This window comes from Akebia trifoliata, chromosome 14 (genome assembly GCF_017979445.1).
Source record: "Akebia trifoliata isolate Shusen 1 chromosome 14, ASM1797944v1, whole genome shotgun sequence".
NCBI lineage: Eukaryota > Viridiplantae > Streptophyta > Magnoliopsida > Ranunculales > Lardizabalaceae > Akebia > Akebia trifoliata.
Window position 1 is genome coordinate 4814744 of NC_141388.1, and position 15577 is coordinate 4830320.

The 15577-nt window shown below is 34.4% G+C and overlaps 2 protein-coding genes across 3 annotated transcripts; one reads left to right on the forward strand and one right to left on the reverse strand.

Annotated features, from left to right (window-relative positions):
* Positions 1 to 1684: 1684 nt before the first annotated feature.
* Positions 1685 to 6599, forward strand: LOC147385702 (uncharacterized). 2 transcript variants are annotated; one of them, XM_086422064.1, is made up of 7 exons: positions 1685 to 1823; positions 2931 to 3051; positions 3968 to 4007; positions 4178 to 4273; positions 4944 to 5143; positions 5258 to 5350; positions 5999 to 6599. In XM_086422064.1, the coding sequence occupies exons 2-7, from the start codon at positions 2939 to 2941 to the stop codon at positions 6429 to 6431; spliced, it is 975 nt and encodes a 324-aa protein (XP_086278190.1). In that variant the 5' UTR covers positions 1685 to 1823; positions 2931 to 2938; the 3' UTR covers positions 6432 to 6599. The 2 variants fall into 2 exon arrangements, with proteins under 2 accessions (XP_086278190.1, XP_086278189.1); XM_086422063.1 differs by having other exon boundaries at positions 1804 to 1823; positions 3728 to 4007.
* A 1624-nt stretch (positions 6600 to 8223) lies between these two features.
* Positions 8224 to 13745, reverse strand: LOC147385703 (protein MAEA homolog). The gene is made up of 7 exons (XM_086422062.1): positions 13373 to 13745; positions 13099 to 13293; positions 11950 to 12072; positions 9625 to 9810; positions 9083 to 9216; positions 8713 to 8899; positions 8224 to 8626 (listed from the first exon to the last, which is right to left on the reverse strand). The coding sequence occupies exons 1-7, from the start codon at positions 13667 to 13669 to the stop codon at positions 8525 to 8527; spliced, it is 1224 nt and encodes a 407-aa protein (XP_086278188.1). The 5' UTR covers positions 13670 to 13745; the 3' UTR covers positions 8224 to 8524.
* Between the last annotated feature and the right edge of the window lie 1832 nt (positions 13746 to 15577).

Below are 15577 nucleotides of genomic sequence, written 5' to 3' on the forward strand. Positions count from 1 at the left end.
TTCTTTAGGTGAGTGAAATAAGCAATTTAGGTTAAAATACATTTAATAGGTGTGTGTAGATAGTTATTTTAAAGTTATGGTGGGTATCACAAGAAAGTGGATAGAAATTGCAATTCTGATGAGTGCAAATCGACCCACCCATTTCATATCGAATAGGTCAAACTTTAAAAGAAATCAAGGACTACTCTACTTGCACCCACCTGGCTCAGTGCATCCATTTAGGTGCTGTTTGTTAAACTGAAAAAAATAAGTGCTGAATAGCATTAAGCGCTGAAACTTATAAGCGCTGAATTTAAGTGCTGAAAAAGTTGTTTGTTTAGATGCTGAATTATGTTTGTTACACATTGCTGAAACTAATAAATTGTGTTTGTTACCCTTATAATCATATTATACATTGTTTGCATGTTTCAAATGCTTATTTATTATCAAACACAATAAAATATATTATTTCTTATAAAATTAAAATACAATTTATTTTTAAATAATAAATAATACTCAAATCTTCAATTTATAAATAATAATTTCTATTTATAAAAGCCCACAAATTTCAAATTTAAAATAATAATGTCATACATGTCACCAAAATTTGAAATCAAATTTAAAAAGAACTTAATTTTGGATGAATAATTTTCGATGGAAATGAAGGATGTGTAATTATAAAAGCACCCTATGAATTAATAAGGGTAACCCACACTATAGCCATTTTTTGTTTTGTTTTATATGGATTAAAGTTTTTGGAATAAGCAAATTTTTAGTGAGGATGGTTTATATGGTCTAGAGATCATCCTCACCAAACTCGTTAAAAATAGATTTCAAAAAAAAAAAAAAAGGACAATTTACGGTTCTTGAACTTGTTTTGATAGGGTTAGAAGTTTCAAGATGTGCTGATTTTTTGTGAGGATGATCTCCTCATTGTAGAGATCATCTTCACCAAAAATCAACTCATTCCAAAAATTTTAACCCATATAAGACAAAATAATTTAGCTATGGTGTGGGTTTATTAATTTGTGGGGTGTTTATTTACTTATCCATGGGATATAAGAGGTAATATTCTTTTAAGAATAAGGGCATACTTGTCCATGCTCAAAAAAATAAAGGGCATACTTGTCCGTGTTGAAAAAAGCGAAGTGCTTACCGCTTCAGCACTTTTTTTCAGCATCAAAATAGTGCTGAATTTTTTTCACTTATTTTCAGCAATAAGCACGAGTAAACAAACGCGCTATTTTGACAAAAGTGCTGAATTTAATTTTTTTCAGCAATAAGCACTGAAAAATAGCGCAAACAAACACCACCTTAGTTATATACATCCCCCAATCTGCTTGAGCTATGTCAAACGAGGGTCCAATCATCATTTTAAAACTTGGTTTCGCGTCTCATCCATGTTAGATTCTTAGTCGTCTCAGAAGAGTTTTTCGATATGTTTGAGATGTTTCATTCCAAAATTAAAAAAATTGAACGTGGGGTCTTAAATCTCATTTAAAAAGTTGATTTATCCGTCCATCTTGTCCATACTCGCTACCGAGATGACTCCAACGATACGTCTCGGTCTCGGACGAGTTTTGAAACCATGGGTAGAATTCGTTGGGGGAAAACTCGTTTCGGTTTGGCCACTAGAAACGCACGACCACTTAACACGACTTTTTGGACTGTTTCTCTCGCTGCAGACAAATAAATAGCCTTCATCAAAACCGTTCGATTTTAAAATAGCGTATCCTGACCACCCAATCCCTTCTCACTGGGCTATAAATTGAGGAGAGAGACAAACCTTCGATTCCATTTCAAGAAAGCGAGGGTTCATACGATTTCGCGTTATTCAGGTTTAGGTAAGTACTTCTCTTGCTTGATTTCTAATCAGGGATTCGATTTATTGTTAATTTTGGGAGTTTGTGGGAAGATTGTGAACATTTTTTTTGTTAATTATGATCTGATTCATTCCAAGTCTCTTGTTTCTCCCTATATTACTATGAGTTCATGTAATTTATATGTTAATTGATTGTGAATTATCGCGTGAGATTTTCTTGAATTTTTTTCATTTTTTCGTTTGATTAAGGGAAGATACTTGAAATTTGATGAGTTTTATTAGGGATGAACCGTTTTGATTGAGATTTTTGTTCGTGTAAAGATTCTGTGATTGTGTTAGAATTTGAGATTTTATACTCGAATTTTTTTCCTTAAAACAGATCAGATCCGTGTAAAGTTCTTGTTTTGAGATCATCTATGACTTAACTTTCTTGGTTATCTGAATTAAAAGGGCTTAATAATCTCTTTGCATGTTTTGAAACCTAGAAAGAAGGGGAATTAATTAATTTTTTTAAATATCTTAAGGGGACCTCATCTTGATCGGAACATGGCATGCTGAAGTTATTTATAGGACAGATTTTATCCAACTTCTTGATAATTCCCACTTCATATCCCAACTGCTCGCCAAGTATTCCATGAATCAGTCCAGTCGTTTCTTGTGTCAAGTTTTGACCTTTTGCTCGTGTTTCTCAAGTGGGGATGAAGGAAATCTCGTAAATTTTTTTGCCATATCCTTTAATGAATCATATAAATCGATTCATACTTATGTTAGGGTTTATTGTTGTTCATTTTTTCGTTTAAATGGCCGTTCCTACTCCCAACAAGGGTATGCTTTCTAGACAGTTTGGTAAACAAGCCCCAGACATAACTAAATGTGTTGAAAAGATTATAGTTTTGTTCCTAAATGGTTAGGTTTAGGTTAATGCTCTGCTGTTTATGATAAGTAGGCGTCCAACAAGCATGTTAACCAAATTAGTGAAAGTTGTACGTGAAAAAAGTTATTCACTTATTTTTTTCAAAATCAGCCGTTTAATTTGATTTTTGGTCTAGAATCAAAATCCTCCAAGGATGCCACAACTTTCTTTGCAATACTTGCAACACTCAATGATAAGGTTGCTTAATTTTTTCAGTGTAGAAAATGCCTCGCTATGATGATCGTGATCGCTCTGGTAGTACGCGCCTCTATGTCGGTCATTTGCCTTCACGAACGCGTTCCCGAGATCTGGAAGATCTCTTCAGCAGATATGGAAGGTAGCCAACTCACTTGCCAATTAAATATCCAATTGGTTGCATATTAGATTATGTTGAATTCTACTTGGATCTTTTCTGTTTTCTTTCACCTGTATCTTGAGTGTGTGCTTCTGTCCATTTAGATGCCAAAATGTCCGATGTCTCTCTGCTCCCATTTTTTTAGTATGCGATTTTTATAATTCCATGCTTTTCTATTGTTCTGAGTTTTTTGAGAGTATAATTCATGTAATTGATGTTGTTGCTTGGATTCTGCATCCTTCCGAAATATTTAAGTGGCTAGCATCTATTCTACCATGTTTAGGTAACATACTATATCCATTATCTTCCATAACCTTTTGAAACATTTACCATAGGAGTTTGGGTGATGGAAGCCAACCCTTTATGTTATGGGAGCTTTTCATTGTAGTCAACATTTATCCTATGTTTTTTTTTTGGTCACAACGTGTCTGTCCTGCTCTGTTTGATTACTTTGTCCACAGCTTATGATGTCTACTCTAGGATTAGTGGTCAATTATTGTGGGTGGTGGGGTATGACTTCTTTTTAGATGTCTAGGAGATATTCAGACTATAACCAAGCCTTTGGTGCTTGGTTTTGTGTTCACTATTCATTATGTTATGTGTGAGAAGGATGCACCCCGGCGAGTCGCGTATTTTAACTTGAATGATCTTGTTGAAGGTTTCTGGGCTTTTGCCTGACCTGGAGGTCTATGGTGAGAGGGTGCCCTTGGTGGATTTGGTGGCTATTCTTGCAGATTGTATAGGAGACTTTGGCGATTCTTTCTGTAATGTTATTGCGTGTTTATATGGAAATGGCAACCATCTCAAAGTGGTGTTTTGTTCATCTGAGGGGCGAAGTATCATACCCTTCGTTCTTAAGTCATGATGGCCTTACTGTTTCTGGCAACCGTTTCCGCAGAGTACGTGATGTGGATTTAAAGCATGACTTCGCCTTCATTGTACGTACTGCCACTCTTTATACCTTTTTATCTGAAATGTTCAGCTCTTTGTATTGTTTTGTTAAAACATATTTTGTTACCCAATTTTGATTTTATGCGAACTGTTAGATTATGTCATACAAAATATAGCTTCTCTTTGGTGTTTTTCTTGTGCTTTTCTTTCTTCGCAGGAATTTAATGATCCGCGAGATGCTGATGATGCAAGATACAGCTTAAATGGTCGGAATTTCGATGGAAGTCGTATTATAGTGGAATTTGCAAAAGGGGTATTGTTCTGGACTTGTTGAGTTCATGAAAATTTTAGCAGATGTTTACTTTCTTTTGTTTATTTACTTTTTCAGCTACATCTTCCATGTTCTCTTGCTCTCTCTTTTGGTTTCTAGTGTTGAATATGATAAGACATTAATATGCTGCATGAGTGGGAAAATTTCCCCAAGTACAAAGATAACAATAGAGAAATGGAGAGATCTATTCAAAGTAAGTCATACCTTCCAATTTGGTAGTATTTGGCCAATTCAAGGTGGAGGTTTGTTAGGTATTATTATTTGAAGAGCCCAACTTGAGTAATATCCTGTGTTCGTATTTATTGTTAACCTATGCAGAAATTGTGATGTTTTCTCATTACTGGTAAGTGTTGAACAATTATGAGGTCCTTCACCAATACACACACACACACACACACAAACTGACAGCTTCGGGAGGAAGGCTGGTTTTGATATTAGTAATAAATGATTAAATAAGCAATCTGATCTCTATAAAACCATTCACTACAACTACTGCCAATAGGATAATTGCCAGTCACTGTCATCTATTTTCTCCTGATAGAGAGGATGCCATGATATGAGATTTTAGACCTTATTCCATTATATATCTCTGTACTATCTTGTTGCTTCATCTTTGATTACATTATTGGTGGTGCCTTGACATTTGGTGCAGGGTCCACGTGGCTCAGGAAGTTCTCGAGAGTATCTAGGCAGAGGTCCTCCTCCTGGGTCTGGTCGCTGTTTCAATTGTGGCCTTGATGGTCACTGGGCTCGAGATTGCAAAGCTGGAGACTGGAAAAACAAGTGCTATCGCTGTGGAGAAAGAGGCCATATTGAGAGAAACTGCCAGAATAGTCCAAAGAAGAACCTCAAGTAATCCCACCTTTTGAAGCTTCTTTAGTCATCTTTTATCTGGAGAGAGATGGTACACCATTATGTTGGATATCTCTTCCATTTGTATGATTGATAAGGAATGTTTTGTTGCAGACGGGGACGGAGTTATGAACGATCACCATCAAGATCACCTGCTCGCCGAGGCAGAAGTCGGAGTCGAAGTTTCAGCAGGAACCGCAGTTACAGGTCTGATATGCATCTTTATGGTTCTCTAATTGTGGGTGGAAAAGATCATTTTGAATGATTTATTGTAATAAATTCCAGTTATCAATTTAATATTATAGAATTACTTTTGAAGCTCACTATTGGTTTGGGATCAGAACTTAGAAACCTCTTAGTAAATTGGACTTCTATTCACACACCAAAAAGCTACTTTATTGCAGCCAACCGTATCTATACTCACATTTCTCTCATTACATCCATCACTTGAAATCTAGTTGTGTTTTTGTTCTGCAAAATGGCATTAAAAATCCATCTCCAAGAACTTGTTACTGTACCCCATTTAAATATGAAGATTTTATTTACAGGATATGGAAATTAAATGGTTACCGATCCTTCTATTCTTCTCATAACTTTTTAAGTTTACCTTGAAAAAAATCTTATTATTCACAAACCCACCATTAGTAAAAAATTAAGTATAAAAAACTAAGCGATGTCATCATCAATTTGTTTGATTTGCATTTTGTACATGTTTAACAATCGATTCTATATTTTGTGTGATTTGTATCTCCATTGGGTAGCATTATATTTTTAATCAATTGATTTGATTTAGAATTTTTGTCTAATTCTGCACCACAACTGTAACATAATCGTTTTTTTTCTTCTTCTTGCCAGTCTATCTAGATCTCCTCCAAGGAGAGAGCGTAGTGTCGAGCGTGAGGTGAAGAAATCAAGGAGTCCTCGCTACAGCAGGAGCCCAAAACCAAAGAGCTCTCCACCTCCATCCAGAGGCAGAAAGCGCAGCCCAACTCCTGATGAGGGCAGCCCACAAGAGAGAGGGAGCGCTTCTCCAAGAGATCAAGGACAAGACACAAAGGGTGATGGTTCAGACTACAGTGAGAGTCCCAGGGCCAAGAGCAGAAGCCCCAGCCCTGAGAGAGAGAGCCCTGTAGGTAGAATGTACCGAAGCCCTTCAGAAACTAATGGTCATAGCCGTAGCCGTAGCCCCCCAAGCCCCACAGATGACCGGAGCCCCATGGATGATGAAGATGACGCTCGTGGAACTCCTAGAGGAGGAAGCGAATCTCCTTCAAGCGCTCAAGAGTGAATTGCTGCACCTATCGAATATATAGTTCTGCCGGAAACTTAATAATGTTTGTCTATTTTGTTCTATTTTCATTCTGATATATTACTATGATGACGGAGTGAAAGAACATTCTCTAGGAATAAATATTTTGCTTGCTGATTGTGATTTAATGTTTGCTATGTTGTTTCATCAATTGGTATGCTATTAGATTTGATTTCTTGTTAACATGTGTATAGTTTATGCACCTGGCGGTAGGGTTCAATTTGCTCAGCCCAAGTATATATATTTCTTTGATGTAGGACATCTACAATCCTAGATAAAGTTTTAGTTAGATTTTTATTTCATAGGTATGTTAGCAGTACAATTCCTTGTTAGTTTTTAATTTGTTTTTGTTATTTAGTTATAATTAGAAGTGTTTAAAAGTGTCCAATTTAATTTCTAATAGAATTAAAAAGTTAGTATTATATTATAGATTAGTTAGGAATATTAATTTTTGATATTTTAGTAGAATTCTAAATTGTTATGATGGAGTTATCTGTATAAGGAGTTTTAAATCTGAAAATAATCAATCAATCAATAATCATCAATTCAATTGTCTTTTATCTCTTTATTATTTTTTAGTTTGGTGCTTTATTTTCTTTTGAACTATTGTTTGTTTATTAATTTGAATCAATAGATTTAAATTGATTTTGAATGTTTCATTAAGGTATTTTGAAACTTATTTTTTATTTACTAATTATGAGATTTTAAAGTTTTGGAGTGGGCGGTTTTGTGGGTGTTCTAAACTCTATACACTTTATAGTTCAAGGGTCTGACTACTTTGATTAGAAGTTTTGCGATCTGTCTTTGATGAAAGTTTTCTAGCTCTTGATTAAAATTTTTTTTTCTAGTTCTAATCATTGGTTCACTAGATTTGATGTTCATCTGACGCTCTTTCTGTGAAATACAAGTCAACATACTTTGTTGTGTGCAATTGATTCTTGATTTCGTTTTGTTTAATATCTTGGAGTTGAGCTATGTCCATGGCTGAGAAACAGATACTGATTGGGCTAGGAAGAGAAGTGTCAATGGATTATGTTTTGGTTTTAGTAAGTAATTGATAATTGTTTTATTATTATTATTATTAAACTTGTAAAACACAAAAGTTTAAGCGTTCAGCAATTCTTTGCAACAGAGAAATTCCAATGTGTGACTAAACGTTGAAGTTCATTTCAATAACCACTGCCAGCACACATTAGAATCTCTGGAAGGTTTTGAGGGTTGGGCGTGTTATTTTATCCACCCTTCAGAAGAGATGGGTATAGGAGACATGAAAATGGTCATGGGTTTTCTTAGACTTTCAAGTAGTAAATCAATGACAGATTGCTCTTGATAGACCATCTCATAAGAGTTCCAATATTATAAAGACAACTAAATTTTATATTGGCATCCATCTTGTGCAGTTTTCGATTTCTAATCCGACCAAGATTTTTTTTTTTTTGACGTTCCTAGGGATGACTTTATTGATTAATTACATTTTATTGTATAAGAAGATCTGAGGGAAATACTGGTCTCAAATGAAGTTTGAGGGATCGGAAAACATGTACTACAATCCCTAGGAAACCTGTGCTTTCCCTATCATATATATGTTCAATGTTAGCCACCGTTTGAGTATAGAAAAATGTGAGATCTAACCATTAGACAGTGTCGGATGTTAACGAAAATCACCAATTTGATTTATATGCATTTGGAAAGCAAATAAAACATAAATTTCCAAGAGATCAGTTGTAGCTTTCTATGATCAATGTATCTTTTAAGGAGTAACGTAAGAAGATCACTAAATTGAATTCTAATAGTCATGCACCTAAGAATAACATTTTCCAAGGAAAACCATTTTCCTTTTCATGTCCAATCATAATTCATACATACCCTAAAGGTTTTATATTGCTGAGCTAACAATGGGTTATAAAGCTTCACTAGAAACTTTAAAATATTAATCAAAGTAAGAACATATATATATATATATACATGTAACTCGCACAATAGACCCAACCCGAGTGCTAAAACAACGGGTTAGAACATCTTTGGATCCTTAATTCCTTTACCCAAGTGAATGATCCTTCAGACATGCACAGTTATGAAATGAACGCCTTGACAAGTTCTGAATAATTGCAGACCAAACCAGTCCTTGGACAAGTAACTTTGCCATCGTTCTTCTTGGCCATTTCTGCAAGAGCCTACAACATACACAAAAAGATGAGTAAGACTAATAAAGCACACAAATCCTTGCTTCGAACTAGTTTGTTTTTTAAACAACTTGGACCTTGGTGCTGTAAACATAGCCATTGGGCAGGACTAATGGTGGATTTTCTGTATCCATCAGTTCTTTAGTAATGTAGCAAACAAGCTTCGAATGATGTTGCTTAGAGAATGGTAACGATGTTGCCAGTTTCCGGAAGCTCTCCTGTGACAATGGATCTTCATTCATGCAATCATCTTCATAGCAGAATCTAAATCAGGTCAAGAAAACAACTATTGTTCCTATAAAAATGGATAAATATCAATACAAGGATGCATGCTGTTGGTCTTCACATCATTGGTCCCCAAAGCCAACACCTTAGATTCTCGGTTAATAAAAATATGCAGATAATAGTCAGCAAAATCATTAGTAATGAATCAAATCAAACGGATACGGAGTCTTGAGAGCTGACAAGCCTGCTTGCAGATAAATATTTAGCAAGGGTTCAAGAGTCATGCCATATAACCTGCAAAACTCATGCTTGAATTGCTCCACTAAGTGATCCCATTGCTTTGGTTCAAATAATACCTGAAAAGCACAAGAAACCAAATCATTCTATTGTGCTTCGGCTTAACCAAAACTCTGCCCAAAAAAAAAATTTAAAAATTAAAAATTAGAAAAGTCACTTTGAATATTTTAGTAAGACCAATAGCAGATAAGGCTTCACACCAAAGAAAACACCATCCTTAGAAGACCATAATAAGAGCTTAAGTAGCTGATAATTGGACAGTTATCAAAATAAAAAAAATTCCAAGGCTGTTGTCTCTTTTCCTCCAACTTGCACTAGTGCTGCTAGCATTCCGCTAAACTAGAAGACTAGCAACCATGTTCTCTTACTAATCAAGAGTAAGTAAGAAACAATAGAAAATATTCTCAAAGCCAACTACAGTATACAAATGAAAACACAAAATAAACACTGGACAACTGACAGGTTACCTTGTATGTTTCACATTCGGTATTACTCTTGAAAGCCAGGGTTGCCATGACGCGCTGCAGGTCTTTCATATGGGTAGCTCCCCATGGCGCAAGATACTTCTGAGCATATGTAATGGCTCGAAAGTTGTTGTCCGCTCGTACAAGCTCTATGAACTCCTGAAGTCTCAGTTGAAATTCAAATTTACTCTGTCGTCAAAAAAGAATTCAGCACCAAGTTTAACATGGAGGTAGTTTCAAATGTGTTGTGGTGTGCTGCATAATTATTACAATACTAGGCGAATTACACCTATCAACCTGAGGTCCCAACTGATAGAAGCATGCACATTATAACAAACAACAACAACAACAACAGCAAAGCCTTATCCCAAAAATAACGCTATTAAACAAGAACACTACATTTAAACATAGCTATAAAAGATGAAGAGAGGGAGTATGTATAATTTTCTTATTTCCATTAAACAATATCATTTACCACGATTATCAGAACAAGATGCCATCCAGAAAGACTAGATGCTGCAAAGTTCTAAAAATCTGTTACTGATATCCTTTGTTCAAGCACAAAGTGTGTCAAAGGACAGTTTTGACCCTCTTCTAAGCTCTCCTGAAAACAACCTAAATCAAATATTTGATCTACTAAACTAGCACTAATATTGATCCTGTCATTTCTCTTCATTAACTTTTAACATTTGGCGAAGTTTTATTTCCCTTCACAAATAAGTTCAAAGTTGCTCTCTAACATGCTTTGTACAATTGGTAATACAAATATCTAATAAAACGTATGAATTGTGGCAAATTAACCTATCTAGAAAGTCAGACATGACCAAGTTAAATGTTTCAGTGACATTCAAGACTTTACAAATATAAGCCAGAATCTACGATGATTGCCAAGAAGAGGAAAAAAAATCATGTCCACATATATTCAAGACTAAACGAGTCCTTTCAATACTTGATGGTAACTCAAACTCAACAGAACCGTTCTCCCAAGACATCCACTTAATGTGTTTGGTGAATTCCCTAAACAAAACAATAAACACCTCATGCTGAATAGCTTGATGCAATAAAGTAATTGGAGATCTGGGCAACCTTGAGGTTGCCATTGGGCAATCACAATCATTCATCTTTTAGAAGCCCTCCAACATCTCATTCTTGATCTTGCAACATGCACCTTAGAAGATAAACTCTCAATACCCCAACAACTAGATAGAGGTCCTGAATATCATTAAAACTCATAACCAATGAAATTTTATGCACATAAGCATAACATAATCTTTTTTTTTATTGGTTTTTTTAATGAGTATCAAATGATTTAGATCTTGTTATTTGTATAACATATAGATCATGAAAAAATGATCTAACTACCCAGCTCATGTCTGTCTTAAATCATATCAACAGGTGAAGATTAGCATCTTCTCTTATTCAATGGGTGCGAAAGAGCTAGTCGTGGCTATGTTCCCAGACAAGCCAAGGATATGGCCTCAACATATCACAACAAGGATACAATATTAACACTTAAAATTGAAGTATCTGACAAAGACATGACACCCATTTTGAAACATCCAGGTGACACAAGTTGTTGATGGTCAGATAAATTTATGACAAGCTATTCAGTATCTCTTCTAGCAGACGTGGAACCATAGATTTGTGCTTATTTTCTTTTGCTTGAACCTATTCCCATTTCCAGATTTAGCAACCCATTAGTAAGGGATACCGATTACGACTTACAAGATAGGCATTACTATTAAGTCTTATATTGATATTTATATCAAATACTACACTACTTCCATAATTCTTATGAAGTGCTCTTTAATTCTCTGGAAACTTACCAACAAAGCACCAATATTTACTTTAACTTCTAAAAAAATGCCATTTTTTTTAGAAATTACAAAAAACGTCTTAACTCACTGGACTGTCCAACGTTTCACAACCATTTATAGGTTAACATGTAAAACTGTCCAGAGAGTTACTAAAACGCGGGACAGTCCAGTGAGTTGAATTGCCCATCATCTTCTGCAAAACTCTAAGTCGTTGGAAAATCCAACAAGTTATTAAACGCTAGACTGTCCAGTGTTTTAAATTATTTTTAGAAATTATTGAAAAAAATAGAATCTTTTTTGTAATTAATAAAAAATTAACCTTCTTTTGGTAATTTTCCAAACAGGAATGCAGATTTTCGTTCTTTTCATAAACCATAATTTATTGAAAACATCATACCTATTAAAAAAATATTGAGAACATAATGCAAGTTCCTACAGACTTGTTGAATTCATGGTTTATTCACTGAATTAGATGACAGAGGTTAGAAGCATAGGAGAAAAACATTAAAACCTTCGACTTCTTCAACCTCGACTTGTTCTCTGCACACCAAGCTAAAGCAGGAGCTACCTCCTTATTCTGAAGAGAATCAATAACCTTCTTTGCTTCTTGGAAGACATCAATATCTACAAGATCCTGTTAAAAGAAAAAAAAAAGTACATAAATTAACATGTTCTATGGAAGAGAATTGACAAAAACATTAATGTGGCTAAAGACCTCCTAAAACTGTTATGGCAGGTCTGGATTTAGGTATTGTTAGCCCAAAGTCAATCCCAAGTGACGGTAAAGCTCCATATGAACTTTTTCCACTACCTTTAGGAATGCCATAGTTTATAAACTTATTGGGTAGCGATTGACAGCCAACATTGGAAGTCCAAATTTGTCCTATATGGCTTAAAAGTTCGGATTGATCCTCACAAAAAATCAGTCTAATCTGAAATTTTTAACCCCATCAAAAGTAGTTTACAAATTAACGGTAAAAAATCGACGGTCCACAATTCTAAACCAGTTTTGATCAGGTTAGAAGTTTCATATTGGGCAGATTTTTTGTGAGGATGGTCTCCTCACCATAGACATCATCCTCACAAAAAATCAACTCATTCCAAAACTTCTAACTCATAGGACAAAGGCGTTGGCTCCCTAACGTAACCCAAACTTATTATATCATCATTTCTTATGTTACTTAAGTGGGCTAGACAGACTGGCTCTATTAACGGGATTCACTGACGAGCTTACTGACAACTTGACCAATTCATGTTTCCTTAGAACTTCTTCACAAATTGTCTAATTAAGAAGTTTGACAAGATAATTGACCTTTTGTGGAATGCAATCAAATTGTTTCTTATTTTAACCTTTTCTACATTACACCCCCGTATAATTTTATAGTGTGAGACTTACAAGCTTTATCATGCAATAATTAAAGAAATTCTGCATATACCCTCGCCTATAAAAAAAAATGTATCTTAAACTTCCCCATCATGCTTACATCTATCAAAAGAGTATAAAAAACGTATCATCGAAGCATCAAATTTATCATAGGATCTTCCAATGTTTTTAGAAAATCACATCCAAATAAGATTGTGAAAGAAGTTTCTAACCAATCAAAATATCGATACAATCCTACAAAAATACATGAAAAATCTGACAAACAAATAACAGAACCTGTATGTTGCTGCATTCAGCAAGCTTCGCAGCAGTGTCATAGTATGACAAACGCAACATGTAGTCCACAAGAATCCGTTTGAGCCTCATATCGTTCCAATCCGAAAGGTTTTCGGCTTGTGCAGATTCTAAGTAATCTAACCGAGTCCGACATCTTTGTGCTTGAAATTGTTCTGTTTTATTCCCTTCTTCCAACTAATATACATCAATTTTCATGTTAAATTTCCCCTAATTCTCACTAAATCAGATATAATTCAATTAAAAAAAAAATTACCTTTCTTTTGAGGCCATGTAGTCTGGAAACGAGAGAAGTGAGATGCTGAACGGCTTCTTCTTGGGACATGTTTTCGTTATTTGTTGCTTCTGCGACGCTGGAAATTACAGTCGAGATCTCTTTCTCGACGATCCGATGGTTCGCACGCATCGATTTCTTCAAGTGTTCAAATGGAACCCTCAATAACTGGTGCTCCTGCTTCAGCGATTCGATCAGATTGCTTGGTCTCGATGATTGAGTCGATGCGGCTGCAGCCGCCATGGCTGAATCACCGTTCGATAGAGACTCCATTTCCATGGATGACGTATCAAGAAAATTTTCAGAAATAAAGAGAGAGAGAGAGAGAGAGAGAGAGAAGAGTTTTAAGTGGATACTTGGCTTCATCAAGACTTGAATATTAGAGCTGCTATTGGCACCCAAACTTTTATTTATGACAAATCAACATTTTAAATTATTATCACCCCAATTAAATATTAAAACACACTCTCAAGACATTAGAAAGATTTGGCTCAAATTATAATCTCAACGTTACAAAACATTATCCATTGTTTAACATTTCTGTAGCTGTTTACAGTTATGATTAGATTCACGTAAAATCTTAAACCCAAAAAATGGTAATATCTAGCAAAAAATTTAATGGAATCTCTGAATATGACAAAATTTTGGGTTTGGTACACTGTTCATTTTAATTCTCAAAACAAGCATTCGTCTTTTTTATAACCTACGAACTCATGAGTTCGTCACTTTTAATATCTATGAATTCGTAGATATACCAATGAATTCATTGATTATAAAAGTGATGGATCCACTCGAAATGCATGTTTTGGGAAAAGTCCCAAAAATTGGCACCCTGACTTTTACTTCTTTTCAATCATTCACTTATTTTCTTTATTTTAATAAGGGTTTAATAAATAAAAGTTGGGGGGTGCTAATAACAATTCTCTTTTTCAAAGAGGGAGATTCATTGCACATCAATTAGTATGATTTTTTTCCCTTACCAATATCAGTGGCTCTCCACTGAGTGACACTTGGAGGTTAACAAGGGGTTTTTTTTTCAAAATAAAAAATAAAATAAAATTAGGGGTGTCTCAAAACATGTGGGCTCATCTGATTGATCGATCCCCTAGATCCCTTGTGATCTATGAGCAAAATATTTTTCTATGGAATTACACTCTTCACTTAAAGACTCCTTTATAAGTTAAAATCTTATAAATTTTCATCTTTTACTCTTTGTTTGAGTTTAGAGAAATGGAGAGAAAAGAAACTCATTAAGAGAAGAGAAGAGAAAGAGATGGAGAAAAGAAACTTCTCTCCAAATTCCAATGGAAAGCAAATACATGTGTAGGGCAAAGACTAAATCCTAATGGATAAGTATTTTCGGATCAACTTTTAAGTACAAAATCAAGGATTTTTTTTTTTTTTACAAGGGATTAAAGACTACATTGAAAATCAAGGATTGAAGATGAGGTTGAAATAAATTAAAATATTTTAGATAGAGATTGAAGAGCATGAATATCTGTTTTTTTTAAAGAAAAAAAAACAATGTTTTTGATTAGATACTTTGGTTATTTTATCTATAGTATATAAGAGAAGACCAAGGTCAAGAGACATGCATCAAAACAAAGAGGATTATACATCCGCGCCAATTATATACACCCACTTTTTTGCTCGTCACACCCACTTAAACTTTAAATATCAATAATGTCTAAGTACATAAATACCCTTTTGGATTTTATTATGTTTTATTATTGTATACACCCACCAAGCACTCACCAAACAAACACTACTTTCCCCTCCAATTGATTCGACGCATATCAAATCCTACATCCATATCGAAAAATCTTATTAAAGAATCCACATAACCAACCGATTTTTCTTCAAAGATTTATCAAACGATCGTGTTTTGATCCATTTGTGGGGATATTATTCATTAAAATCTGATTTTTTTTTTAATCTTTATGTAGTATAATTAAACATTTTAATAGATGGAAGAGAGTTTTTATCATTTATTTTCATCATATTTTTGTTTTGGACTTGTTTTGCAAATGAATCTGTTAAAAATTGATTTTATCCTTGTTGTTTGTATATAAAAAAAATTTCAAAATTTTCAGTATGTTCGATAAGTCAATATCAAACTCATCAATACTATTTCAATAGGTACATACCGAACACATTTTTTCAAATGGGATCACCATGTAAAGAACT

What these genes read in the sequence shown, in the direction of transcription:
- LOC147385702 (XM_086422063.1), top strand. Translation starts at nt 3,837, where the DNA reads ATGTTATTGCGTGTTTATATGGAAATGGCAACCATCTCAAAGTGGTGT. An exon ending in AGTCCAAAGAAGAACCTCAA is followed by an intron (nt 5,144 to 5,257) that starts GTAATCCCACCT and finishes GTTTTGTTGCAG; the next exon opens with ACGGGGACGGAGTTATGAAC. An exon ending in AGCAGGAACCGCAGTTACAG is followed by an intron (nt 5,351 to 5,998) that starts GTCTGATATGCA and finishes TCTTCTTGCCAG; the next exon opens with TCTATCTAGATCTCCTCCAA.
- LOC147385703 (XM_086422062.1), bottom strand. Translation starts at nt 13,669, where the DNA reads ATGGAAATGGAGTCTCTATCGAACGGTGATTCAGCCATGGCGGCTGCA. An exon ending in TTGTCAGCTCTCAAGACTCC is followed by an intron (nt 8,900 to 9,082) that starts GTATCCGTTTGA and finishes GACCTGATTTAG; the next exon opens with ATTCTGCTATGAAGATGATT. An exon ending in GCTATGTTTACAGCACCAAG is followed by an intron (nt 8,627 to 8,712) that starts GTCCAAGTTGTT and finishes TGTATGTTGTAG; the next exon opens with GCTCTTGCAGAAATGGCCAA.